Source organism: Carassius gibelio, chromosome B3 (assembly GCF_023724105.1).
Source record: "Carassius gibelio isolate Cgi1373 ecotype wild population from Czech Republic chromosome B3, carGib1.2-hapl.c, whole genome shotgun sequence".
Taxonomy (NCBI): domain Eukaryota; kingdom Metazoa; phylum Chordata; class Actinopteri; order Cypriniformes; family Cyprinidae; genus Carassius; species Carassius gibelio.
This window is the reverse complement of record NC_068398.1, coordinates 3,187,509-3,215,492: the sequence shown is the minus strand read 5'-3', so window position 1 is coordinate 3,215,492 and position 27,984 is coordinate 3,187,509. Positions and strand designations below refer to the sequence as shown.

The window sequence follows — 27,984 nt, the reverse complement described above, 5'->3', positions numbered from 1 at the left end:
AAATATAAATAACTATAAGAATTTAAGCATAAACAATTAGTCAAATAACTATCCTAAAGCACATATGAATAGATTTTCTGACAACTACATTCAGAGCAATTCAATTAATAAAATTAACATGTTATAGTTTTATATGTGCAGTAATTGACTTTGATCATAAAATCTTCTTTAAACCGAAAAAGTACCACAACGCAAAAATGTTTCCAGTGTGTTTCTTCATATTTCTGTAGGGATTTTAAATATCCCACGACTCATTATGTACAGACTAATTATGCAGGACCTGTTCTCAATTTTAATCATGTAATGTAATTATAACCAATTTAATTTGCTAAAGATCACGATATTATTCTCACACAAATCAGAAAATTCAGTGATGGCAACATTAACGCTACAAACATCGAAACACACATCACAACGAACATACAAAACCACTCAGGTCTCAATGAACCTCACAGGTTTTCCTCACATGCTTCTTGCCTGCTGATCTAAGTAAGATCTAAGCAACCCCCCCCCCCCCCCCCCCCAAAAAAAAAAAAAACTTCCCTTTAACTCCCACTACCCATCCACAACCTTATTTACCTCCAGTTTTCCTTATACTGTCTCACCCTATACTTCATCCACATCTTCTACCTCTCTCTATAAGCCTATATACATATTAATCATACATTCTCTTCATTAAACCAGTATTATTTAAAAACTGAAACAACACATTAACCATACTATTTCCTATATCCGAGTCTAATATATTCTTTAATGTTAACTCTTTCCCTTCATTCTTCCATAATTCTTCTCTTAGCACTTCTCTTTCTTCATCATAACCATTACAATTCAATTAATAAACACATGTTCTACAGTTTCACTTTGTCCACATTTCTCACACAAACCCGTTGGATGCTTAGATATTAAATGTAACGTTTTATTCAAACCGGTATGTCCCACCCTTAGTCTTGTAATCATACTTTCCTCCCTTCTATTTCTCCCTCTTTTTCTACCTTTTCCCACTTTCTTTTGTATTCCATATAAATGTCTAGATAGTCAACTTTTGTCTCTATACAAATAGATGGGAGAACTTAGTCACCTGATTTTGTAAATGTGGCCAGTTACATTGCATTAAGCACCCAGCTTGCGCTTGTCTATAATTTAAAATAGCTAAACAAAAAATGAGCGTGCAGTAGCAGAGCCTTTTTTATGTATAGTAAACTGTCTACCAATCCTCATCATGAAGGCTGTTGGTGTTGATCAAATGCCATACGAGTCTATAATTTATTCATCTTTTATTTGTGCAGATCGTATTTTTCCCCAAAAGGAAACAAATCTTCCCGTTTTATTATCGTCCTCTCGTCGCTTGACTCTCCAGTCCAGCGGGTGGCGCTAAACACTCGTTTGTTTGCCATCAAACCTCAGAAGAAGAAGATTCGCGTCAGTTAGCTCTGTTGTTTTGTCGTGAAGCTGGTTTAATACAAACTGTTAGAAATGTTGTTTCTGTAAATAGAGAAATACAGTTTTTGAATCAGGTCAGTAAATACCTGTAATATTCTCATCCTCACAGTTGTGACTAAATTTTGAATCAAGCAGGAATAATATCTGGAGGAGTGTCATCTGAACTGAGATCTGCTGCTGTGAAGATGGAGTTTGTTAAAGAGGAGAGTGAAGAGAACACAAGTGAACCAGAAACCTGGAGAATAAAACACGAGGAACCAGAAACCTGGAGAATAAAACAAGAGGAACCAGAAACTTGCAGAATAAGACACGAGGAATCAGAAACCTGGAGAATAAAACAAGAGGAACCAGAAACATGTAGAATAAAACAAGAGGAACCAGAAACCTGCAGAATAAGACACAAGGAGCCAGAAACCTGCAGAATAAAACAAGAGGAAACAGAAACCTGCAGAATAAGACACGAGGAACAAGGAGGTTGGTGTTTATTCTTCAAACAGTCATTAAAGATAAATGTGGCACATTCAAAGATCATTTGTATAAAAATTAAATACATGTTTCAAAGTTCAGGGTCACATCTTACAGCAAAGGTCATTTTGCACTTTCGCAAAGCCCGCTGCAAAACTGTTACCAATACAGTAAAATTACTGAACAAGCAAATAATGCTCTACTTAACCACAGTCCTATAGTAACATTACTTCAAATGTCAGTTCTACAGCGCTGTAAAGTTAGTTTTAGGTTTGATATTCGCTGGATATTCGCCTAGGCTGCTTTAGGGACCATCTGCAAATTTACCTTTCAGTACAAAACGGAGTCCTATAACTAATACAAATTATTTTTACAATTCCATAGTAAATGTCTTGTGGGCAAACTGACTGAATCAATATTTAACCAATATGTCGCTACAGACAATATCTCCCGGTATTTATGTACAGTACACACAATCTATTTTCTTTCAAAAATTACCATAATTCACCATTTACCATACATTTTTAATGTTCCAAAGGCGAAGGACATTTGTAGTTACAAGACTGACTTACTACAGGTGAAATTTTGCCAATATTACCGATACTGTACATACAACACATCATTCTTTTTAGAAAACGATTACTGTAATTCACCAAAAGTTTTTACAAAAGTTCCAAAGGCTGTGGTACGTTTGTATTTACAAGGATGATTTACTACAGGTGAAATGTTGCATATTCCTTTCTTATTGTATGTACAGTACATCATTATTCTAAGAAAACAATTGCCGTGTTTCCACCGCAGGAACAAAAACCTACCTTCATCCAGGTCATGGCACTTATTCTGCAATTGATTTGACTATATGCAGTGCTGAAATGTTTTTAGATTGTACATGGCGGGTCTGAGATGATTTATGTGGGAGTGACCACTTTCCACTTATCACCTCATTTACAAAACCGGACACCAAAACCAGCAAAGACCTTCAAGATGGCTAATTAAGAAAGCAGATTGGCCTTCTTTCGAAAGCATGTGTTATGAAAAATTTATTTCAGCAACTCAAGATACTTCAAGATACTCTATAGAAACTTTTTCTGAACAGTTAATTGATATTGCAAATGAAACAATTCCAAAGATGTCCCCTAAATCACACTGCAAGACTAACCCTTGGTATAATGAGCAGTGTAAAAAAGCTATCGGGGCACGGAAAAAGGCGGAAAGACTTTTTAATAGACCGCCATCAACGACTAATTTTACACTTTTTAAAATTTGTAGAGCTCAAGCCTCGCAGAACCATAAATGAAGCAAAGAAACAAAGCTGGAGACAATTTGTCCCATGTTATACTCCCATGAAGAGGATCTGGAACATGATTCGCAAAATTAAGGGCATTGGAAATGGATTTCATATACAACATATAAAAAAAAACAGGATATTCTTCAGAACAAGGGAAATGGATATAGCAAATACATTAGCAGAATCTTTTGAAAATAATTTGTCAATAGAAAACTGCCTCCCTGAATCCAGTTAATACGAACACAGCAGGAAAGGAAAGAATTGAACTTCTATTCTTATAACAAAGAAGTATATAATTAACCTTTTAAGATAGAAGAATTAATACATTCTATAAAATGTTCACATGACACTGCTGTTGGTCCAGACAAAATTCATTATCAATTCTTAAAACTCACTTACCCCGAAGTATATTATCTCTTCTTTTGGATAACTTCAATCTTATATGGTCTTCTGGACAAATACCACCCTCTTGGAAAGAAGCAACCGTAATTCCAATACCTAAACCAGGAAAAGACCATACAGATCCAAATAACTATCGACCAGTTGCTCTTACCAGTTGCCTCTGTAAAACAATGGAGAGAATGGTAAATGATCGACTTGTTTGGACACTGGAATCGAAGAAACAAATAAGTGATTATCAGTGTGGCTTTAGACTTGGAAAGTGCACTTTGGATCGATTAATCCGACTGGAAACTTATATCAGAGATGGTATTATTAGAAAATAACATGTTGTCGCTGTCTTTTTTGACTTGGAAAAAGCATATGATACAACATGGAGATATGGAATCTTAAAAGCTCTTTACCACATGGTTTTTAGAGGATGATTACCCATCTTAATTTTAAATTTTTTGGCTAGTAGATATTTTAAAGTCCAAGTAGGAAACACCTTGTCGGATATTCACAAACAAGAACTTGGAGTTCCTCAGGGAAGTATTCTCTCTGTCACTCTTTTCAGCATTAAAATAAACCGCATTGAGAATATCATCGGATCTAATATATTGTGCAGCCTAAATGTGGATGATCTCTGTATCTGTTATAGAGGGAAGAACATGAGTACAGTTGAAAGGCAACTTTATTCACAAAATATATCAGTGGTCAGTTGAAAATGGATTCAAGTTCTCTAAATCAAAAACAGTTTGTACCAAAAACAGAACTCCTCATTTATAGAGAACCGATTAATGTTGTTAAGGAAATCAAATACTTGGGTCTTATATTTGATAACAAAATTACTTTCATTCCTCATTTGAAATCACTAAAAAACTAAAAAAAAACTAAATCAGTTCTTCAGTATTATCTTTTGCTGGGTTCCAGGACATGTTGGACTTTCAGGAAATGAACGAGCTGATGCAGCTGCTAAGGATGCTCTTAATCAGGAAGTTAATGAATGTCAAATTCCTCCTTCAGATATGAGGCCGATTATTAATCGATATATTTTAAATAAGTGGCAAGAAGAGTGGAATATGTACAAGAATAATAAATTGTATGGAACTAATCCGGAAATTACAAACAGACTTTTTATCAATTTTAAAACTAGACTTGATCAAGTTGTCTACACTAGATGTCGTATGGGTCACACAAGTTTGACCCATGCGTTTTTGCTTAAGGGTGAAGATCCAACTCTATGCATGTTTTGTAAAATACCCTTATCTGTAAAACATATTTTATTGGATTGTCCTGGACTTATTACAAGCAGAATGCTCTTTTATGAAGTTACTTCACTTAACTTGGCATTAATTAAAATAATCTGAATCTGAATCCACCGCAGGAACTTTACCCAGGAACTAGGGACTTTGGCCTGGTAATTGGTGTGTTTCCACTGCAGGAACTAGGAACTAAATAAAGTTCCTGCTGGCGAGGTGGTACTTTTTCAAAGTTCCGGAACTTTCGGGGGTGGGACTTGGATGCTAAACATCCTGATTGGTTGACTTCAACCACCATTTATTCGGATCATTGTCAGAATATTACTGTTATTGTGTCATACATACCTGCAAACTAGTCGCTTTTCGGCGAAAACCGCCGTTTTGAATGGGAAAATGTCATCCACGTGAATCGTGTAGATCCGAAGAGGGGGGTCTTCTGCGGTCTTCCCTACTGCGGTCTAGACTTGTGACGTTCGCGAATGAACCGATTCTTTTGAACGGCTCATAAACATGAACGATGGGAGCCGAGTCGCGGCTGGAGAGGAGCCGTTCTTTCTGTTGTTCTTTTTTCCTATGCGTGTTTCACACAGGTGCACACAAATGAGGTCCTCTGCGAGACAGAACAGTTATAGGGGGAGGGGCGCACCCAGCGCAGGCCAACCCTTTATAGCTTGATGATATTAGTTATTAGTTGTGCACACATAAAAAACCCCTGCGTGCCTCTGTCATTGGGGGGAGGGAGGGGGGGGGGGGAGAGAAGCAGAAAAAGCCATAAAGTAAGGAACTGCTTTGTATTTACTTATATTGCATTTTGTGTTCATTTCAAACTTGTTGTTTTTTTAAAACATTAAAAATGTTCTTTTGTGATACTGTTCTTGTATAGAAATTTTACACTGAAAGCTGTTTTTTTTTTGGGGGGGGGGGGGGGGGGGGGGTACTGAAAAATCTGTCACCTTTTTCAGTCCTTCTGAGTTTGCAGGTATGATCATGAAATGTTATTTTAAAAGTATTTCAGGCGAGAATGTAGTTATTTAAAAGACAGCGCCTATTTAAAAATGTGTTTTGTTTCATTGTAATGGCTGTATATATAGATATATGGGCAGATGACGTGACGCATGTTTTTTCTGTAATTAAGTGTAAATGTTTACTGAACTGCATTTCTTAACTAAAACAACAACAGAACATCATTTTATTTCAATGATTTTATGATTTTGGGACGTAAAATGTATTTGGTGTTGTTCATATTTCAAGGTGAATAGCAAAATGTCCTGCGATGTGACTGTAACATTGATGACTCATCAAATGTAAATATTAGTAAAATAAAGCAGATATGTTTGGAGCAGCTTATAAATGTCTTGGCATTATTTTGTATGCATTTACTTAATTAAGTTTTCAAAATTCTAAAAAGTACTCAAATAATATTTACAGAACATTTAGTTTTGAAACACAAATGGTGTCCTGCAGTGTGACATATGATATTAGATTTTTGTACTGGCAGTTGCATGGAAAGCCATAGGGGTTCTTTAGTCAAGCCCCCCACCAGGAAATCCCCCAGATGTTTGGATATGCTGAGGAGGTTAAAAGGTGAGTGTTAATCTCTTATTAATTAGATAAATTTCATCATTTCTGTCAGACCATGAACATGTCCATTTTTGAAAGTCCTGTGGTGTGACTGATCTAGTTCGAGAGAAAAGAAAAATATTTTAAAAAAAGAATCATATTCAGGTTTAAAACAATGAACTTATTCAGTTATTTTAAGGCCTTAGGTCAGTCTTGTATAGCAATGACTCAAAATGGCTGCAAAGGTTAAAGAGTCCTTTGGTGTGACAGCCCGTCCTGTAGTGTGACAATTAAGTCAGATGTCTATCTAGATTCTCGTCTGTTATGTTTGCAATATTAAACATAAATATAAATATCTCTCTCTCTCTCTCTCTCTCTCTATATATATATATATATATATATATATATATATATATATATATATATATATATATATATATTAAACAAATATTGTAAATATTATATATAATATACCTATATTATACATATATTAAACAAATATATATGTCTTCATTATACATAATATACCTATATTATACATATAACAAACATAAATGTATATCTGTCTTTATTTGTTTGTTGTAGGTGTATGGTAACAGGCACTGATCATTGTTTTTAAAGTGATTTTGTCAGTTTTTAGGCATGAGCAAAGAAAGGACAAGGAGGTACCGGGAAAGGTTAGCGCAGGATGAAGCCAGGCATGAGGAGATCCTAAGGGAGAGAAGGAGAAAGTAAATAATAGGGATATATATATATATATATATATATATATATATATATATATATATATATATATATATATATATATACATATATATATATATAGGGAATATAATAGGGAAATAGAGTTGGTAAAACATTCTCTAAAACGTACACTTGTATAGAAAACATGTAACAGCTGTCTCTTTTCCATCAACAGATATCAAGAAAAGAAAGCTAAAGGAGAAATTCAACCATTAAATATAGCCAGCCTCCCAAAACATAGGCGAGCAAAGCTTTGTGAAGAATGGAAGAAGACAAAGGCAAGGAACAGGAAGAAGGAGGATCTGGCAGCCATTTTGGATATTACTCCCCCATCACCCGAAGCACTTGATGTGTCCTTTAGTCCAGTTAATCTTTCTCCTGCTAATGGTTCTATTTCCCCAATTCCAAGTCTCCCCAAAAGGGTTTGTCCACCCAAATTGACAGCAAAAATTAAGAGGCTGGAAAAAGAAAACAAGGAGCTAAAAGCAATGCTCGATGGCATGAAAAAAGCCAAATAGTAAAATGAGGGTTCAAAAGCATCGCTGGAATAAAGCTAAGAAAGCACGTCAACCTACCCTCAGATCTTCGACGAAAAGAGCTGAGACACAAAAAAACAGCAAGTCACCAACTTTCTTTCCAGGGATGAAAACAGCAGGCTCTTGGCAGGGAAAAGGGATACTGTGGGCCGGAAAAACAACAAAATGCAGCGGTGGGTTTTGACCAAAACCATGAGTGAGCTACACTCTGAATACAACCAAGAATCTAGCTTCACAATGCAAATGTCGTACCGGCAGTTTGCTCGCTACAGGCCCAAGCACATAACAGTGACCAGGCCAACAGATAGAAATATCTGTGCATGCTACCAGCATGGAAACATGAGCCTACTGATTGAATGATTGTTTTTAAAGGCATGATTTCAACTAAAATCCTGTCTAATATTCTTTCCTCCATTAATTGTAACACAGAAGAACAAAAATGTATGTACAGGCAGTGCACCAACTGCTGTTTTGATGAGGTGCGTCTCAACTCACACAATCCTGATGAATTCGCTAGGTGGGAGCGGGTGAAGGTGAATGTAGGGGAAAAGGTGTTCACGAACTGGGTTAAAAAAGGGGTTGAGGGAACACTGGGAAAGCTGGCAGAGACCTTCCAGCGTGACCTGGAGTCAATTGCATCCCATCAATTTAATTGAATGCACCAATCAGCCAAAATGAGGGAGTTAAAGGAGAAATTGCAAGAAAAGAATTTGGTGATGCACGTTGATTTCTCTGAAAATTATGGATGCAAACTGAACACAGAAATTCAATCTTTACACTTTGGTGGAAATAGAAAACAAGTAACCATACATACAGTGGTTGCCTACACCAAAATGGCCATTCGGAGCTTTGCAACCATCTCAAAATCTCTGAGGCATGATGAGCGTGCTGTATGGGCTCATTTAAAGCCAGTCATTGAAGCCCGCCAAATGCAGCATGACACACAGTTTGAGTCACTCCACCTCATCAGTGATGGGCCTGTGACACAGTATCACAACAATGAGTTGTTGTCACATTCCTAATGAGTACGCTGCCATTTACCTGGGGCTTCCAGTCTCTCACATGGAATTACAGTGAACGAGCCACGGAAAAGGAGCTCCTGATGGGGTTGGAGCTTGTGTGAAGCGGATGGCAGATCAGGCTGTCCAAAGGGGAGCTGATCTGCAAACTGCAGAGGCCCTCTTTGACTTCTTGTCCAGCAAAGAGGAGATGAAAATCCAAATGAAATGGATGGAGGAAAAGGACATAGAAGAATTTGACAAACTGCTCCCTCCTGTGCTCCCTGCTGTGAAAGGCATACTAGGTACACACCAGATTTTCACTACAACACCAGGGGAGGTGTTTCATAGGGCAGTAAGTTGATTCTGCAGCTACCCAAAAGTGTGTGGCTGCTTCGAGGTTACAAAAGTCACAATGGCTGGTGACAGTCCAGCTCAAGAGATTACCCCTATCCCTACCTCGTCCTTCTTGGATGAAGATGTTGAAAGTGACCAAGACCAAGTTTTTGAAGTGGGAAAGTTCATCATAGTAAAATATGATGAAAAGCGATATGTGGGCCAAGTGTTGAATATTCAGGGAGAGGAAACGCAGGCAAACTGTATGGTTCAACACGGAAACAAGAATGCCTTCCAGTGGCCTGACAAAGAAGATACCATTTACTACTCGTGGAGTGACATAATTGGCAAGATTTCATGGACTGGCTCATGTTCAACACATAAGTTTACCACTTCTCCTATGAAATAATTTCTACATTTTTTTTTAAATATTGGGTCTAACAGCTTGTCATGTTTATGGTCTGTTTAACACTCTTTTGTTAGTGACGACTACAGAATGTCAAATTTCTCTTGTTCTTTGGAACCTTTGTTCAAAGTGCTTAATTGATGATTTTAACATGCTTTTAATTATTTTTGCATGATTTTAATGTTGAGAAACAAGATATTCGTTTAGTCTTTTAAGTTAAAAATAGAAATGAATGTCCTTTTATTACTGTCTAATTTGACGCCACCAAAATTTTAATTATTCAGTATGTCTTGTTCACTATGTTTTTAGTTCAAATTCATACACTAAGTAATAAGATTGTACTGATATTTTGCTTTTTCATTAATGTTCAAATAGAGACGCAAATGAATTTGTTTGTTACATAAGTATTCAATAAATTTCACCAGAAATGTTCATACAGTGTCTCATTTCGTCATGTGGTGTGACGGGATGTCCTGTGGTGTGACATCACTTCAAACACAATTAAACGACTTTTATTATGTTAACTAGCTTAAATAATTATATGCATTTGAAAACATTGCATAATATAACTATATGAAAAAAATAAACATTTTCAAATATTTTTTCTCATTTTACACAATATTTCCACTGAAGTGAGTGGTAAAAGATGGCACAAGCAAAGAATATAATCGAAAAACAGCTGTGAAAAAAAAAATGCAGAATTTTAGTGATCATTCTTTAAGAATACTTGTTAAACTTAAAACATACCTAATTCGTATTTGACATTAATAATATTTCAATATTTGAATTTTATAGTAATGTCATGTCACTCCGCTGCACATATTTTGCCTGGAGCTGTGAGAAAGCGTATTAAATTACATGAGAAAAAAAATCTACTAACCTCTAACAGTTTCAAAAACAACAGTATTTGAACTTTACAAATTCATACAATTCTCAAGCAATTTAGAACTTTGATTTAAAAAATGCTGTTTCACCCTTATTTGTCATCTGCCCATATATACACACACACACATCCCTGAATTAAGTACATTTCTGCAGCTGTTATTATGTTTAAATGAAAACAAAAGAAGGCAGAGGTGTTTGATATCCTATTTCGTTTTATAGTACATGTACAGTGAGGAAAATTGCAGTAGCCATGGTCAGCTGACTGAAGTTATCAAGTATGCTGCTGTTTGCAGATTTTTCCGGATTTGCGTCGTCGTGGACATCAGACTCCCGAGTCGAATGCACAAAGTCTGAGCTACCGAGGATGCACGGCCAAAATCAGCATACTTTGTATTGAGAAACATGCGCAGACCTGCGTCACCAGTCTATTTGCCTAATCTTCCCTGTACTTTACACCGCGGTGGAAACGCAGAAGGCAACAGGTCTGGGGGAAAATAATTCCTGGGGAAAAAATTCCTGGTACAAATGTTCCGGGTAATTTCGGTGGAAACGCGGCAAATGACTGTAATTCACCAAAAGGCATTTATGTTCCAAAGGTTGTAGTACATTCCTAGTGGTCAAACTGATTTACTACAGGTAAAACTTTACCAAAATCAACCTTACTTTACAGAACATAATTATTCTTAGAAAACTATTTTCATATTTAACAAAAAGGATTTTGTTCATCATTCAAAGGTTGTAGTACATTTGTAGCAAGACTGAATTGCTACAGGTGTAAGTTTGCCGATATCTTCCTTACCGTATGTACAGTACGTAATTAATCTTAGAAAAAATTACTGTAATTGACCAAAAGGCTTTTTTGTGTTTTTTGCAGTCCATCACTAGTAGCCAGACTAATTTACTACAGGGGACTATTTGCCAATATCTTACTTACTGTACCATACAGTACATAATTATTCTTAGAAATCAGTTATTGTAATTCACCAAAATATAACTTTTTTTTCATGTTCCAAAGGCAATAGTATATTCCTAGTTACAAAACTGACTTACTACAGGTGAAACTTTGTCAGTATCTCCATTACTGTATAAACAATGCATAATAGGGGAAGTCGTGGCCTAGTGGTTAGAGTATGACTCCTGACCCTAAGGTTGTGGGTTCGAGTCTCGGGCTGGCAATACCACGACTGAGGTGTCCTTGAGCAAGGCACCAAAATCCCAACTGCTCCCCGGGCACCGCAGCATAAATGGCTGCCCACTGCTCCATGTGTGTGTGTGTGTGTGTGTGTGTGTGTGTTCATTGCTGTGTGTGCACATTGCATGGGTTAAATGTGGAGCACGAATTCAGAGTATGGGTCACCATACTTGGCTGTATGTCACTTCACTCACAAAAAAATACTGAAATTCACCAAAAGTTTGTTTCTTTCTAAAGGTTTCTGTATATTCGTAGTGACCAGATTGACTTACTAAAGGTTACATTTTCACAATTACACCCTTACTGCTGGTACAGCACACAATTATTTTCATTCAAACCGAATTGACCAAAATTCACCTAATTCACTTTTTTCATGTTTTAAAGGTGCTAGTACACTACACTCCTAGGGGCTTTTGATTCTACAGCAGAATGCTTATATTTATATTCATATTTATTCATTTATTATTTATATGTTTATGTGTGTGTCTGTGTACAGTGCGTGTATACAATTTAGACAAGTTGATATTCTGATTTTTTTTTTTAACCATGCACATTTTACAAATTCCAAACCACGTCAATCTTAACTTTTTAAATTATTGGTAAAATAAAATCTACCAAATTAGTGTTGTCAAAAGACCCAGTACTTCGGTACCAAGTCGCTACTAAAAAATTAAAATGTCACGGTACCAGGTTTCTTTAATTACCGGTGGTACAGTGTAGCCGATCAACCCTGTTCTTGACGCGTACAGCGCTATGATTCCCGTGACAACACTATACCTAATAATTATGCACACCTGGAGATTTATATATATATATATATATATATATATATATATATATATATGTACCAATGTGTCCCTGAGCAAGACACTTAACCCCAAGTTTCTCCAGAGGCGTGCGTCCTCTGACATATATCGAAATTGTAAGTCGATTTGGATAAAAGTGTCAGCTAAATGAATAAATGTAAATATATACAGGGTTTCCGCGGGGCCATAAAAACATCCGGATTTTCCGTACAAGGTCATAAAAAACATTTAGCCACGTCTTAAATTGATATGCTAGTCCATTAATTTGTTCTTCCATCAAAATGCACTCGCAGTAGCAATGGCATTCATTTGTTTCACCTGTTGTAGTTCTGTATTAGGAATCTGGGTGGTATCACACTGGTATTGTGCTGCTACGACGCATCGACGTCATCGATTACAAAGATACTTCGACGTGTGTGAAATGCGTCGACGCGTCACACTGTTTGTTTACATCTCGCGTAATGCATACTGGGAATGGAGAAAGTTACATTCTATCACAAAAACAGAGACCACTATTATCAAAAGTATGGGAATACTTTAAACAGAGGACAAATAAAATGGGCCTTTGTTCCCTTTGCAAAACCGATATGGTGTACCACCGCAGCACAACTGCGATGCACAAGCACCTCAGAGGAAAACATCTTGGCACTCTCCGGTGTTACGGTTTAACTGGTTACCGTGTGATCTGGTGACCAACTTCCTGGTTCAGGTCTGATATTCTTGTGCTTGCGGCATTCTTAAAAGTTGAGATGTTTTTAACTCGATGCAGTGCGGACACGCCTGGAAAAAACGAGCGCATTATAGCGATCGCATTATGAGCGTGCTTATCGCACGCCTACATAGGAAATAACGAACTTGAGCGCACAAAAGACGTGAACGGCCCCTTAAAAGACAGCGCGCCACGAGATAACAGTCACAAACCACCGAGCTACCCGAATCAGCTCCAAATCTCTGGAAACCATGCTAAACCATAGCAGAACCCTGACTACATTTTATGGTTTGTGAAGCTAAAGAACATTTCATGACGTCTCAGACAACAGTAAATTTTTGGCTACTGGGGTTTAATTATAAAGGCTATCATAAACTCATATTTACCATAGTAAAATAATTTTTTTGCCTCTATTTCATACTGTAAAAACTTCAACCACATTGGTTGAAAATGAATAAAGGTTGAAATATTATATTAGAAGTTGTACTTATATTTTTACTTTTTTGTAAAGTTATCCAAAGGATTCATTAGCTAATAAAAAAGAACATTAGATTAATTATTTATTGTAATAAAAATAATCCTTAGATTAGTAGATAATAATTGTTAGTTGCAGGTCTACACTGGTATCACAGCGTTCCAGAACTACAAGGTCCATGCGGCAGCATACAGACTTGTCAGAAGGACTTTCACAGAAACCCGCGCGAACTCCAAACATACTGTATCATACTGAGTCACTGCTTAGCTTAATTGAAATCATCCTGGCTATCACAATAGGAAAATGTACCTTTAACGATCTGTGGCTCGAAGACGGTTAGTTTACTAGCTGGCTCAAGCCCGTCGCTAACAATCGGTATCAAGCATCCAAACACAAGACACGGAGAAACTGAACAGAGTAGCTGGTTACTCGCGCGCTGTGTTAGGTGCGGAGAGAGAGAGAGTCGTGTATCATGGACAGTCCCTCCTGAACATGAACGGACAAATACTAATCGCAGTTTTGAACAAACAATAGGATGTGAAAGAGCCCAATTCAGTGCCACGGTGTTCAGGTGTTCAGGGCTCACGCAGAGATAGGCGTCTCAAAACGCTTGAACACCGAATTTGCTTCTTTTTGCTCTTGTGCCGACAAATACATAAAAAATGTCAAAATACCTGCCTTGGAAAGTATGCTCGAAAAAAACTTTTTTTCAGTTATTTCTTAAGTGAAAGTAAACAGTTGAGGAAAAAGATAATCCGCGCCTAATTTAGCTACTAGCTGCTGTAATGTTAATCCAAGAGCCAAGAAAATGAAAGAAAAATCACTCACTGCTCTTGACTGCATTACTTTGTAGTTTTAACAAGAATTTATGCACAGTCAAACTAAAAATTATCCAGAGTACAGATATAATTTTTGATATACATATTTTTCTAGTAGGTACAGGACACTAATACATTTATGTGAGTATAAGCAAATTGCTTGCTGTACATACAGTAAAGAAGGTATTGGTAAAATGTCACCTATTGTTTTATGTTCTATTATATTTATTTGTAATATTTTGTATATGTAGTAAGTCAGTCTGACTACTGGGAATCTGCTCAAACCTTTGTAACATAAAAAAAAAAACTTTGGGGGAATTTGAGTAGTTTTTTTTCCCAAGAATAATTACATTTACATTTAATCACTTAGCCGACGCTTTTATCCAAAGCGACTTATAAATGAGAACAATAGATACAATAGTCGAATCATCTGGTTGGGAATGAAAAGTAGAGTTGGGTGTCATCAGCGTAGCAGTGCAAAGAAAAGCCATGCTTCTGAATGACAGATCCTAATGACGTCATGTAGATGGAGAAGAGATGTGGTCTAAGTACTGAGCCTTGAGGAACCCCAGTAGCAAGTTTTTGTGACTTAGAAACATCACCCCTCCAAGACACACTGAAGGATCTGTCGGAGAGGTAAGACTTCAACCACAGGAGTGTGGTTCCAGAGATGCAGTGGTGTCAAAAGTACTGGCATTCATTACTCAAGTAGAAGTATAGATACTAGGGTTTAAAAAGACTTTTGTAGAAGTTGAAGTATCAACTCAAGCTTTTTACTCAAGTAAAAGTGTAAAAGTACTGGTTTAAAAAACTACTTAAAGTATAAAAGTAAAAGTAATGTAAGGGGAAAAAAATGCCATTAAGAACAAAAGCTTAGGCCGTGGCACAGGGGCCTATTGTGTACTACCCCACCTCCTCAAAAAACATTTTTCTAAAGGCCATAGGCCATAATGACTATAATGTTATATTAAAATGTTCATGTTGAAAAATTTGGAATGCACTAGGCTTCCTGTTTCAGCCGCATATATGAAAATACAAAAATGGTGTGCACATCCCAAACATCCAATTAGGACACAGGTGCAAGACAACTAAATGATATAGACAAATAAAGAAGTGAAGTCTGAACACTGAAAACTACTGCTCCAGAGGAATTTAATCAAGCAACGTTTCGACCTTCAGGTCTTCCTCAGCCGCATATATGCCCATTTAAAATGAACGCACTTTAGTACAATGCAAATACATTAAAGGACTAGAGATATGATGACTAGTTGCCAATAAGTATTGTTATGGTGCAAAAAGTCAAACTTCAGAGGCTTGTCATCAATAACTTTTAATGGAATGTTTATGTACATCCATGATTAGCTGCAGGAATCTGCGAGGGCAATGGACAAGAACATTGGTGCAGGCTTAGTAACAATTACACTTGTATGGTTGTCTATTTACAGTAAACATTATAGTGCTGTCAAAATGAATGATTAATCCAAGTGATTAATCAAAAACTAAAACTGAAAAAGAAATCATAATCCTGATACTTTCTTGATTGATAGCTTCTTGTATTTGGTACATACGTCTGCTATGTCCAGTGTTGGGGGGTAACGAGTTACAAAGTTGGTATAGCCTACTTATCACAACTTTGTCAATCGCATCGTCAATCGAAAACGCTAAATTATTCAAACGTCTCGCTACCAAACTACCTACAGTAGCTTAATTTGTGGAGGACGAAGAAAAAGCACTCATTTGGTAAATGAGCCAGTGAGAAATAATAACTTTTAAGTAGGGTCCAGTGCCTTTTCAATACTTTTAAAACGGTACCGGCTCCTAAACGGTGCCTGAACCGATACTTTAAAAAAAAGAACCAAAAAAAAACTATGGATAACTTTAAAGAACATTACAAATATTTTAAATAAATCCATAGCTTGTTGTGCAAGTTGTGCTTCCCTTAATCTAAGCCTAATAAATGTATTTCACAATCTGGGTCATTATTTAATACAAAACCACACATAATGTTTCTACTGTATCTCTGTCACTCACTCTGATATTTAGTTAAGATGAGTGCTGTCTGTCACTGTCTTAAATCAGTTCTGTGAATTACTGTATAGTCATTCTTTATAAAGTAGCAACAATGTCGTTTTTAAAATACAGTAATGTGCAAAAGTCTTATGGAAAAATGAGTATTTTCTCCCCAAAAAGGGTTTTAAGCCAGTTATTTATATCTTTTGCTGTAGTGTGTCAGTTGGAAATATCAGTTTGCCATTAATTTTAATAATAATCTAGTGCGATTTTGAATGCACAAGCAGTCTGACAACGGCAAAATTCATGTTTGGAAATGTAAACTGATATTTTATACTGACACACTACAGCAAAATATATAAATAACTGTCCGAACACCATTCTTTTAAGTGAAAATACTAAAGTGTCTAAGACTTTTGCACAGTAGTGTATGTATAAAGTCCGTATGATTAAATTAAGTATATTTAAGTAAGTGTAATTAAAGTATGTGTTCGTTCATATGTGTTAAGGGATAGATTTTCGCTGGAGGAAACGGCTGTGGTGTGATGAGCGAAAACTTTACAGATGAGAATTATTTATGACAAAGAACTGCACAGATATGGATATTCTAACAATCTATCGATAAACACACACCTTGTGTCCTCTGTTTGTTTAAGTGCGCATGCGCTGCTCCGTTCGCGGTCTGCGCCTCTGCGGATTGAAGAGCGCGCTGAAAGACGGGAGGAGACGGTCTGACGCTGGTTTCATGTGAAATTTAAGCGGACTGACTCTGAGGCGATCGGATACCGTTTCCATACCCAACCCTACTTTTAAGAAATATATTTTTTGATAAACGAACCCAAAACTGTCTATGTCCTGGCTGGACTGTGATGTGATTTGTGTCACGTGCAGGTGCAATGGATCGCGTACAGACCAATAGGGTGTCGGAATGGTATATGTTTATACTTCTCATCCAACCACAATCAAATTCACTCCATCCGGATGGCGCGATTTATCTGGATAGGTTTTTTTTTTATTTTTTTTATTTTTTTTTATTAATGATGACAAGCCGGAATGTAAACAAGCCGAAATGAAACAGCAGTAACGAAGCTATTTTTAAAATGTAAGGAGTAGAAAGTACAGATACTTGCCTGAAAATGTAAGGAGTAGAAGTAAAAAGTCGGCTGAAAAATAATCACTCAAGTAAAGTATAGATACCCCAAATTTCTACTTAAGTACAGTAACGAAGTATTTGTACTTCGTTACTTGACACCTCTGCAGAGATGCCCACCTTTCTGAGGATGGGCAGGAGAATCTGGTGATTAACAGTGTCAAATGCAGCAGACAAGTCCAGTAAGATGAGTACTGAGGATTTTGAAGCTGCTCTTGCCAGTCACAAGGCTTCAGTAACCGAGAGCATGGCAGTCTCAGTTGAGTGGCCACATTTGAAGCCAGATTGGTTGCGATCCAGGAGGTTTTTCTGTACAAGGACCATAGAGAGCTGGTTGAACACAGTTCGCTCAAGTGTCTTTGCAATGAATTGAAGAAGGGATGCGGGTCTGTATTTTCTAGAAGCACTGGATTTAGAGGTGGTTTCTTAAGCAGTGGGCTTACCCAAGCCTGCTTAAATGCTGAAGGAAATGTTCCAGAGTGAAGAGAGGAGTTGACAATGTGAGTAAGTGAAGGTATGACTGAAGAAGAAATCACTTAAAGGAGGTGAGTGGGGATCGGATCAAGTGGAAAAGTAGTGGGATGACTGGACAGGATAAGTTTGTAATCATCCATCTCTGAGAGTGGAGAGAAGGAGGAGAGAGAGTGTGCATTGGTCACTGTGAAGGTGTCCTCAGTCTGCAGTGTGGAGGATTGGTTACTGATGGTTCTTGTCTTATTTGTGAAGAAAACTGCATTAGCTGTCATGAGCTGTAAGAGTCAATGGAGAATAGGGTATAGCCAGATTGAGAAAAGAAGAGAAAGTTTTGAAGCGTGTCCGAGCATCACAACAGTTGTTAATTTTGTTGTGGTAGTAGGATGTTTTAGCAGTGAAGACATTTGCAGAGAAGGAAGAGAGGAGAGACTGATACACACTGAGGTCGGTAGAGTTTCTTGATTTATGCCATTTCCTCTCTGCAGCCCATGAGTTTAGAGCGATGTCACCGAGAACCTCGGACAGCCAGGGGGCAGATGGGGCAGTGCATGCTGGTCTAGACAACAGTGGACAAAAGTTGTCCAAGCAAGAGGTTAAGAGTGGAGCAAAGAGTATCCGTAGCACTGTTCGTGTCCAGAGCTAAAAACTAAGAGAGTGAAGGAAGTGAGGATGAAACCACAGAAGATAGGCGAGATGGAGAGACGGAGCGTAGGTTCCGTGGAAAGGTGACCTGCATTGGAGTGTGTGCTGCTTCAGGAGTAAGTGCTAGGTTAGCAGTAATGAAGAAGTGGTCTGAGGTGTGCACTGGAACAACTGAAGAGTTATCCACGCAGCAACAGCGCGTGTAGATGAGGTCTAGTTGGTTTCCAGATTTGTGAGTTGCTGTAGTAGACACTCGCTTGAGAGCAAATGAGGTGAGCCAGCAGCCTGAGGTTTATCTAGGTGGATGTTGAAGTCACCAAGCAGTAACAGAGGAGGACCATCTTCAGGAAAGTTTGATAGCAGCACATCCAACTCCTGGATCCTCAAGTGGATTTTAACAGGGTGGGTTACAGTAATGGGATGTGATTCAAAGTAACAGTTACCTGTAGGTGATGGTTCAAATTTCTGTTCTTTTGATATAAGGAGACCGGTACATCCACCTCTCCCAGTCATACGATGAGTGTGGGAGCAAGTGAAATTAGTGGAGAGGGCTGCGGGAGTGGTAGTGTCTTCATGTTTGAACCAAGTCTCAGTTGGTGCAATGAGGTTGAGACTGGAATGAGTAGCAATAGAATAAATTAAGTCTGCTTTGTTAACAGCAGCGTAGTAGTAGAGGTCAGAGGGACAGGCTGTAGATTTGTCAGATAGGCCTTCCTTCAACGTACATTGCGTGCTCTCCGAGGGTTGACTTGGCTGCTGCCGGAGTAAAAACTATTGCTTTTATATTAGCCTGATTACCTGTGATTGAAGTCAGCCGGCCACACCTAGCAGACGGAAACTGGGCAGTCCTGTGATTTACCAGGATAAGACACACAGTAATTAAACCAAACTTTCCTAGCAATAACGATCACACGGTAGTCTAATGAGAAAACGAGGCAAAACACTTACAATCTACTGTCCTTATCTGTTGCTCGACTCTTTCTTCTGACAAGGGCTTCCAAAACAAATAATTATGTACTATATGTACAGTAAGGGAGATATAGCCAAAATTCCACCTGTAGTATATCACTTTGCATTATACACACCTTATAGTTTGGTAATGTTTTAGTTTTAAATTTTAGAAGTCAGTAAAACCCAATCTGTGAAATTGTCAGATGGTCCCACGTCAAAGCTTTCTCCAGCTTAAATTTGCTGCTACGATACATTTAGGCAGGTTTTTTTTATATTATTAAGACAAAGGCCTCTAGATGGCTCTTTAACACATCATTATTAAACAATCAGACATTCATTAATTTGCTTAAAGATCATATAAAGGAGTTTCTCAAAATTAATATATCTTGTGATGTAGACCTCAATTATTGTGGGAAACGACAAAATATGCAATACGAGGATTCCACATATATAATATATAATTTTTTCATCTGCTCTTGCCAAAATGCAAACCCGCCAATTTTCACAATTAGAAAATAAGTATTGCAAAACTTACAAAAAATATTTTTTTCTGATCAACAAGCTACATGGATGTCCCCCTTGAAAGAGGAATATGACTTACTTTCACAATCAAATGCAGAGTTAATTTTACATAGAATGAGGGAAAAAAAATATTATTTTGAATCCGAGATCTAGCCACTTATTGGCCTTCAGGCTGAGGGAATGTGAGTCTAAGGCATACATCAGTGCAAGAAAATATTCGGATGACCAGGTAACCACAAATCCTATGTTAATTAACAACGTATTTAGAGGGTTTTACACAAATTTGTACAAACAGCCAAACGATTTTGAGGCAGTTTGTAAAGGGTACTTGGATAAATTAGAACTTCCTCAGATCTCGCAGATGGATAAAGATTCTTCAGAGGCCCTGATAACTTTGGAGGTGCTGCATTTAGCACTAAAAAGCCTACAGAAGGGCAAGTCACCAGGCTTAGATGGCCTTCCTCCTGAATTATATTTAGAAATATGGGAGTGGGGTGAAATATGTGGTAGGTACTCTCATGCTTGATTCATTTAATTTTACAATCAAGTATAGTACATTTCATAGAGACCAAAAAACAACTACAGACCAATATCACTCATCCCATTCGATCCAAAAGTTTATGATAAAACAGGGATCTAGACTAACACTGGTTGCACTCGTGCGCCTAACTTTTTTTTCTTAGATCCACTAGCACAAAAGTTGGGTGCACCCAAATTTCTGACCACATCGCATTTAACACAGCAATTTACAAGAAAGGTTATTTACTGAAAAAGAGTTGTTTCTAAAAGTGCTTCACTGAGCTGAAAATAAACTTAAAACATCTCATAACATCATAAATGAAATAAAAAGAAAATCTAAATTTAAGTGTTTTAAGAGCTTAAAACGGCAGCATCTCATTCTGTTTTCTCCACTATTCTATTTGCATTTTGTCCATAAAAATGCTTAATTTATGCCCCGTTTCCACCGCAGGAACTTTACCCAGGAACTAGGGACTTTGGCCTGGTAAAAAAATGCCCCTCAGAAAGTCCCTGCTGTCGAGGTGGTACTTTTTTAAAGTTCTGGAACTTTCGGGGGCGGGACACACACACACACACACATATATATATATATATATATATATATATATATATATATATATACACACACACACAAATCCCTGAACTAAGAACTATTCTGCAGCTGTTCTTATGTTAAAATGAAAATGAAAGGAGGCAGTGGTATTTGATATCCTATTTAGTTTTATTGTAAATATACTGAGAGAAAAAATGCAGTAACCAAGACGAGCTGACTGAAGTTATGAAGTACGCTGCTGTTTGCAGATTTACCGGATTCACACTCCCGAGTCGAATTAGCGAAATCTGAACTACCGAGGATGCACGTCCAAAATCAGCGTACTTTGTATTGAGAAACGCGTGCAGACCTACGTCACCAGTCTGTTTGCCTAATCTTCCCGGTACTTTACACCGCAGTGGAAACGCAGAAAGCAACAGGTCTGGGGGGAAAAAGTTCCTGGGAAAAAAAGTTCCTGGTACAAATGTTCCGGGTAATTTCGGTGGAAACGCGGCATTAGTGTTGTAGTCGAGACCGGCTCATTCGAGTCCGAGTCCAGATCGAGTCCAGAGATGGTCGAGTCCGAGTCAAGACCGAGTTCAGAAAGGGTCGAGTCCGAGTCAAGACCGAGTTCAGAAAGGGTCGAGTCCGAGTCAAGACCGAGACCAGAGAGATTGGGTCTGAGACAAGACCTAAAGAAATCTTCAAGAGTATGTAAAATGTATGATGGAAACAATAAAGGGTAAAAGGGCCACATAGTATGTGGTGTAAAGGTAATTTTATTAGAATTATGAATTGTTACTTGTCAATATTAAGTGCTCATTTTCACATAACATCGTTGTACCACTATACACATCCATATAACCTTTCTAGTACACATAACATTAGTGTATCACTCTATAATGTAATTCCACATAACACTTTAGTACAAGTAACATTACTGTACCACTATACCTGTAAATGTTCAACTGTAACAGCTTTTACATAACTTTTAACCCTGAAGCTTAACTAATGACTGCTAATATCCTGAAAATGTCTTGGATTATGTGCACTTTAGATGTTGTGAAGATTAAAGATGGGCATAATTACTTTTCAAAAAAATAAGTGAGGAGACCATCCTGCTACCCAACCAAGCATGATGTGGTCTCATGATGAATCCACCCCGACTAAAAACTCTCTCTATTGGTGCAGAGGAAGCGGGGACTGACAAAAGTTACCATTTCATCACTTTCTGTAACAGCAACGGACAATCTAATGCTAATTTCACTGGATGGTGGGTTTTAATGCAGGGTAAAATACACACTAGTCGAAGTTTTTTTTTAGTTACGGAGGGCATACACACAAGAGCCGACTGACTGTCCAGGAAAATTTCATGCAAAAGTGTGTATGTGCCAGGGGAAGAAAGCTGGTTGAAATGCCATATAAGTTCAATGCCTTCTGTCAGACATTTTTTCGGGGGGGGGGGGGATGTTTAGTGTTGAGACAGTCAGTCTGTGTCTGTATTCATTATATAATTTAATTAAACAATATTTGTTTTTTTCTGTGACCATTTTGTCCTACTTTGTAAAAATAACACAGTTGAGAGAAATAATGTAGCAATATGGCTTTCTGGAAAGCGGGATCACTACAGGCGGATGGCAGGAGGGTAACTTAGGCCGGTGACACACTGGCTGCCTGGCGTCTCTGCTGCGTGCTAGAAGCGTGGTGGCTGCTTCGCGTTTTCTGTGTCTTTACACACCAGAAGCGTGTCTGACGCAGCGCTAGCGCGCTGCTTCTGCTATAGGTGACATAGAGAGAGGCCGCCGAAAAACCAGGCTCTTGCAAAACAGAGTATGTTTGACAGGTGCAATATTTGAAAATCGATAATTATTATTATTTTTTTTTAATTACATTTATATCTGAATTTATGCCAACCTATAGACTTTCAAATATCAAAATGTCATGAATTAATATGTATTTGTGTACATAATGACACAAGTGACATATAAACATATTTTCCTAGTTTATTTTGCCTGGAAACGCTTCCAACACGTGCGTGTTCGCGTGAAAATAGGCGTCGGTTCTATTTCTAGCATGCACGCATTTTCCGCGCAGCTCGAGCTGCGCCTGGGATGCGCGTCTCACGCAGGCAGTCTGCAAGCTCTAACCTGTTAACATGGGAGCCGAATTAAAAACAGACACGCCACGCAGCTGAGACGCTTGCGCCATGCATCCAGTGTGTCGCTGGCCTAACGTCTCACGTCACAAGAAAATCACCAGTCATTGGATGTATCAATCATACATCAATTTAAAGAAACATTAACATACAGTAATAATCATGAAATATTTTGATTGGGACTCGAGTGGACTCGGGCATAAGTCCGATTCCTAATATGTTCGAGTCCGAGTCATTGCCGAGTCAAAATGCACACGAGTCCATGACAAGACCGAGACCGTTAAAATACGGTCTCGAGACCGAGTCCAAGACCGAGTCCGAGTCTCGATTACTCAACACTGCGCGGCATAAGTGATGTAATTTGACGCGACAGGATAAAAGTGGACATGCACTGTGGGCAGACCGGGCTAATCGATAATGAGAATCATTGTTGATGATTTTCATTATTAATAATAATTAAATGTATCGATTTGTTGTTGCAGCCCTAAATTACAGAAAATCACCAAAGAACGAACCCTGTCTACTGGATCTGTCAATCTGTTGTTTCTTTACAAAATGATATCTCCATCTACTGGCATGGAGGCATAATGCAGTGTTTTGAGATTTTCATGGGTCCGTGTTAAAAAGGGAAAGTTCTGAGTTAGTTTTTGTATGTACACAAATATTTTATCTTTTTTAAACGTTTCAATTAATTTTCATCTTTATTTTGATTTAATTTTAGGCCTGATGAAAATGAAAGAAGAAAAACGAGATCTGAAAGAGGTGGAGGAGAAATATCAGGATCAGAAATATCATGGTGTCAATGAAGAAAAATCTGTGAATTGCAGCATTAAAACAACAGAAGTCAAGAGGCCTTTCAGCTGCTCTCAGTGTGGAAAGAGTTTTACAATGAAAACAAGCCTTAATAGGCACATGTTAATTCATGCTGGGATGAAATCTTTCAGCTGCACTCAGTGTGGAAAGGGTTTTACACAGAAAGCACACCTTAAGAAGCATTTGGTATCTCACACTTCAGAAAAACCTTTCGGCTGCTCTCAGTGTGGAAACACTTTCTCATGTAAAGCAAGCCTTAATAGGCACATGTTAATTCATGCTGGAATAAAGTCTTTCAGCTGCTCTCAGTGTGGAAAGGGTTTTACACAGAAAGCACACCTTAAGAGTCATTTGGTAACTCACACTTCAGAAAAACCCTTTGGCTGCTCTCAGTGTGGAAACACTTTCTGGTGTAAAGGAAGCCTTAAGAAGCACATGTTAATTCATGCTGGGATAAAGCAGTTCTCCTGCTCTCAGTGTGGAAAGTGTTTTAGAAAGAAATCATGCCTTAATAGGCACATTTTAATTCATACTGGAATAAAGCCTTTCAGCTGCTCTCAGTGTGGAAAGAGTTTTACACTGAAAGCACACCTTAAGAAGCATTTGGTATCTCACACTTCAGAAAAATCCTTTGGCTGCTCTCAGTGTGGAAACACTTTCTGGTGTAAAGAAAGCCTTAGGAAGCACATGTTAATTCATGCTGAGATAAAGCCGTTCTCCTGCTCTCAGTGTGGAAAGTGTTTTAGAAAGAAATCATGCCTTAATAGGCACATGTTAATTCATGCTGGAATAAAGTCTTTCAGCTGCGCTCAGTGTGGAAAGGGTTTTACACAGAAAGCACACCTTAAGAAGCATTTGGTATCTCACACTTCAGAAAAACCCTTTGGCTGCTCTCAGTGTGGAAACACTTTCTGGTGTAAAGAAAGCCTTAAGAAGCACATGTTAATTCATACTGGGATGAAGCCGTTCTCCTGCTCTCAGTGTGGAAAGTGTTTTAGAAAGAATTCATACCTTAATAGACACATGTTAGTTCATGCTGGAATAAAGTCTTTCAGCTGCACTCAGTGTGGAAAGGGTTTTACACAGAAAGCACACCTTAAGAAGCATTTGGTATCTCACACTTCAGAAAAACCCTTTGGCTGCTCTCAGTGTGGAAACACTTTCTGGTGTAAAGAAAGCCTTAGGAAGCACATGTTAATTCATGCTGAGATAAAGCCGTTCTCCTGCTCTCAGTGTGGAAAGTGTTTTAGAAAGAAATCATGCCTTAATAGGCACATGTTAATTCATGCTGGAATAAAGTCTTTCAGCTGCACTCAGTGTGGAAAGGGTTTTACACAGAAAGCACACCTTAAGAAGCATTTGGTATCTCACACTTCAGAAAAACCCTTTGGCTGCTCTCAGTGTTGAAACACTTAGCCTCTTTCATAATGCCATTGCGGCAAATACACGGGTAAAGTGATCCGGCAATTATTCCCGGGTTGCTAGATTTTGCATTGCCAGTGATTACCCAAGATATGTGCGTGCTTTCACACACCCGTAAAGATCCCGTAACGACACGTGACATCAGTGACATAATGTACGAGTCGAAAACGTTAGGCACGTTATACTTTCACTGAAGCAAGTGAACGATCTCGGCATTAGCGCGAAAAGTGAGGAACTAACTGATTTCTGCTTCATTACAGTTTGCATATATTTTTTTGTTGCAAACGTTGATCTTTCTTCAAAACAGCCGGCAAAAGAGTCGCGCGATAACGTGCGTCATCACTTCGACACGTCATTAGATCTGGCTTTTCACCTGTAAAGCAAGCTATGAGAAACACATGAGCCCCTTTCACACTGCACGTCGGACCCGCAATATTTCCGGAACATTGCCGGGTCGCCTTCTGTGTGAAAGCAACCACGTCCCAGAATTGATTACCGAATTGAACCCAGGTCGGGGACCTAGTAACATTGCAGTGTTCGACCCGGGACGAGCGCTGTGTGAACAAAAGCCAGATCTAATTCCGTGTTGAAGTGATGACGCGACTCTTTTACCGGCTGTTTTGAAGGAAGATCAACGTGTACGACGAAAACATATGTGCAAACTGTAATGAAGCAGAGATTCCTCACTTTCCACGCTGAAGCATAACGTGCCTAGCGTTGTCGACTTGTACATTACACGTCACGCGCTGATGTCACGTGTCGTTACGGGATCTTCAAGGGTTGTGTGTGAAAGCACGCACATATCCCGGGTCATCACTGGCAATGTGAAAGTGCAAAATCTAGCCACCAGGAAACAATTGCAGGAACACTTTACCCCTGTATTTGCCGGAATGGCAGTGTGAAAGGGGCTATGTTAATTCATGCTGGGATAAAGCCTTTCAGCTGCTCTCAGTGTGGAAAGAGTTTTACATATAAATTTTACCTTAGTTGGCACATGTTAATTCATGCTAGGATAAAATCTTTCATCTGCTCTCAGTGTGGAAAGAGTTTCACACTAAAAGGACAATTTAAGATTCATCTGGTAACTCATACTCCACAAAATCCTTTTATCTACTCTGTGTGGATGGTCTTTGTCACATAAAGGATACCTTGATAATCATGTTTAAAGTGCTCATTGAATGCCCATTTTCCACAAGTTTATATGATTCTTTAGGGTCTCAAAGGGGTCATATGATGCGATTTTCAAATTTTCTCTTTGTAATGTTACAAGCTCTTGGTGCATATATAAGAACTTTTAAGTTGCAGAGACTAAAGTCTCAAATCCAAAGATATATCCTTTATATAAGTTAAGGGTCAACCACACTCCTCTAAACTTGTTTTACCACACCACCACATCTCAACATCACTGTAAAAAGACATTATAAGGCATTGTAATGAGTAATTTTGTCCCATTCGATTCAACAAATGCCTTGTTGGTAATGTGTTTTATTTTATTTGTTTTGTCTCGTCTATTGATTAGCGCTTGCTAACTGGGTCAAGGACTCCTCTCTGTACTAATCATAACAGGCATGGCCAGCTGACCCATCAGTAAATTGTAGGCTTGTGGAAGAGAGGGGTTTGCTCTGAACTTGCTTGGAATGAATCGTTTAGAATTCATTGGCAAATTACTTTAATATTAAATGTATATTTTGAGAAAATTACAATGTTTTCTTACCTTAAATGCATTTAATACTGTTGTAGGGGACTCCATTACAATATTAGGACACTTTACCATATTACCTGCTCTTGAAATGCTCTTCAAAGTGTGCTTTGTCCTGCAAGCCCACTGTTCCTTAACCAGAATGAGAAGACAAGCCATCTAGTCTCAACAGCTTTTCTTTCTTTCTTCTACATCAGTTTGTTGTTGTCTGGACCAACTATAAAATTTCAACCAGCGTACACGACTCCACACCATCCTTCAGCCAACACCCAAGACATCACTTCCAATGACCAATCAGCAACCTACAGAAACCCCTTTCTGCAGCCATATAAAATTAATTCCTTTAAAACAAAGGCAACACAAGTACAACCTCCAGATTCTTGCCGGTTTATTGATTAAACGCTGTTCAGCAATTTCCTTTATTGATATAAACATTGGATTTCACATTTTCACTCTCTCAAGCTAATTTTTTCCCTCTGTTTCTGCAACTTGTGTGAATATGTGTGTGTATGTGTTTGTTAGTTTACATGTCCTTTTGATTTGTCCAATAAAGTCTTACAATTAAAAAAGTAGTATCTTGTTACTGTTTTGTGCTTACAATTTAATGTCTTAAACTGCGGATCTTGTTACCATGCAATAAAGTTTTTCTGTACCCTTTTTTTTTTTTTTTTTTACTATATTTTTGATTGAAGTTATGAGGCTCGTTCAATGAGTCGCTGGCCAACTGATCAAGCGTAAAACAGTGATTCTGACCAAATTTCATACAAATATCATAAATAATTTCCTTTGAACTAAAC

At 38.0% G+C, this 27,984-nt stretch overlaps 1 protein-coding gene and 1 long non-coding RNA gene across 3 annotated transcripts; one reads left to right on the top strand and one right to left on the bottom strand.

Annotated features, from left to right (window-relative positions):
• Positions 1-1,384: 1,384 nt before the first annotated feature.
• LOC127952160 (gastrula zinc finger protein XlCGF26.1) lies at positions 1,385-27,759 on the top strand. Of its 2 annotated transcripts, XM_052550524.1 has the most exons (3): positions 1,385-1,675; positions 1,706-1,914; positions 23,975-27,759. In XM_052550524.1, the coding sequence occupies exons 1-3, from the start codon at positions 1,626-1,628 to the stop codon at positions 25,471-25,473; spliced, it is 1,758 nt and encodes a 585-aa protein (XP_052406484.1). In that variant the 5' UTR covers positions 1,385-1,625; the 3' UTR covers positions 25,474-27,759. The 2 variants fall into 2 exon arrangements, with proteins under 2 accessions (XP_052406484.1, XP_052406483.1); XM_052550523.1 differs by having other exon boundaries at positions 1,385-1,914.
• On the bottom strand, positions 1,527-2,220 carry LOC127952233 (uncharacterized). The gene is made up of 3 exons (XR_008152859.1): positions 1,856-2,220; positions 1,706-1,825; positions 1,527-1,675 (listed from the first exon to the last, which is right to left on the bottom strand). It is a non-coding gene; the product is annotated as an uncharacterized LOC127952233 (long non-coding RNA).
• Positions 27,760-27,984: the final 225 nt, after the last annotated feature.

Coding starts and splice junctions, on each gene's coding strand:
- LOC127952160 (XM_052550523.1), top strand. CDS start 1,626: ATGGAGTTTGTTAAAGAGGAGAGTGAAGAGAACACAAGTGAACCAGAA. Junction 1,915..23,974: donor AAGACACGAGGAACAAGGAG/GTTGGTGTTTAT, acceptor ATTTAATTTTAG/GCCTGATGAAAATGAAAGAA.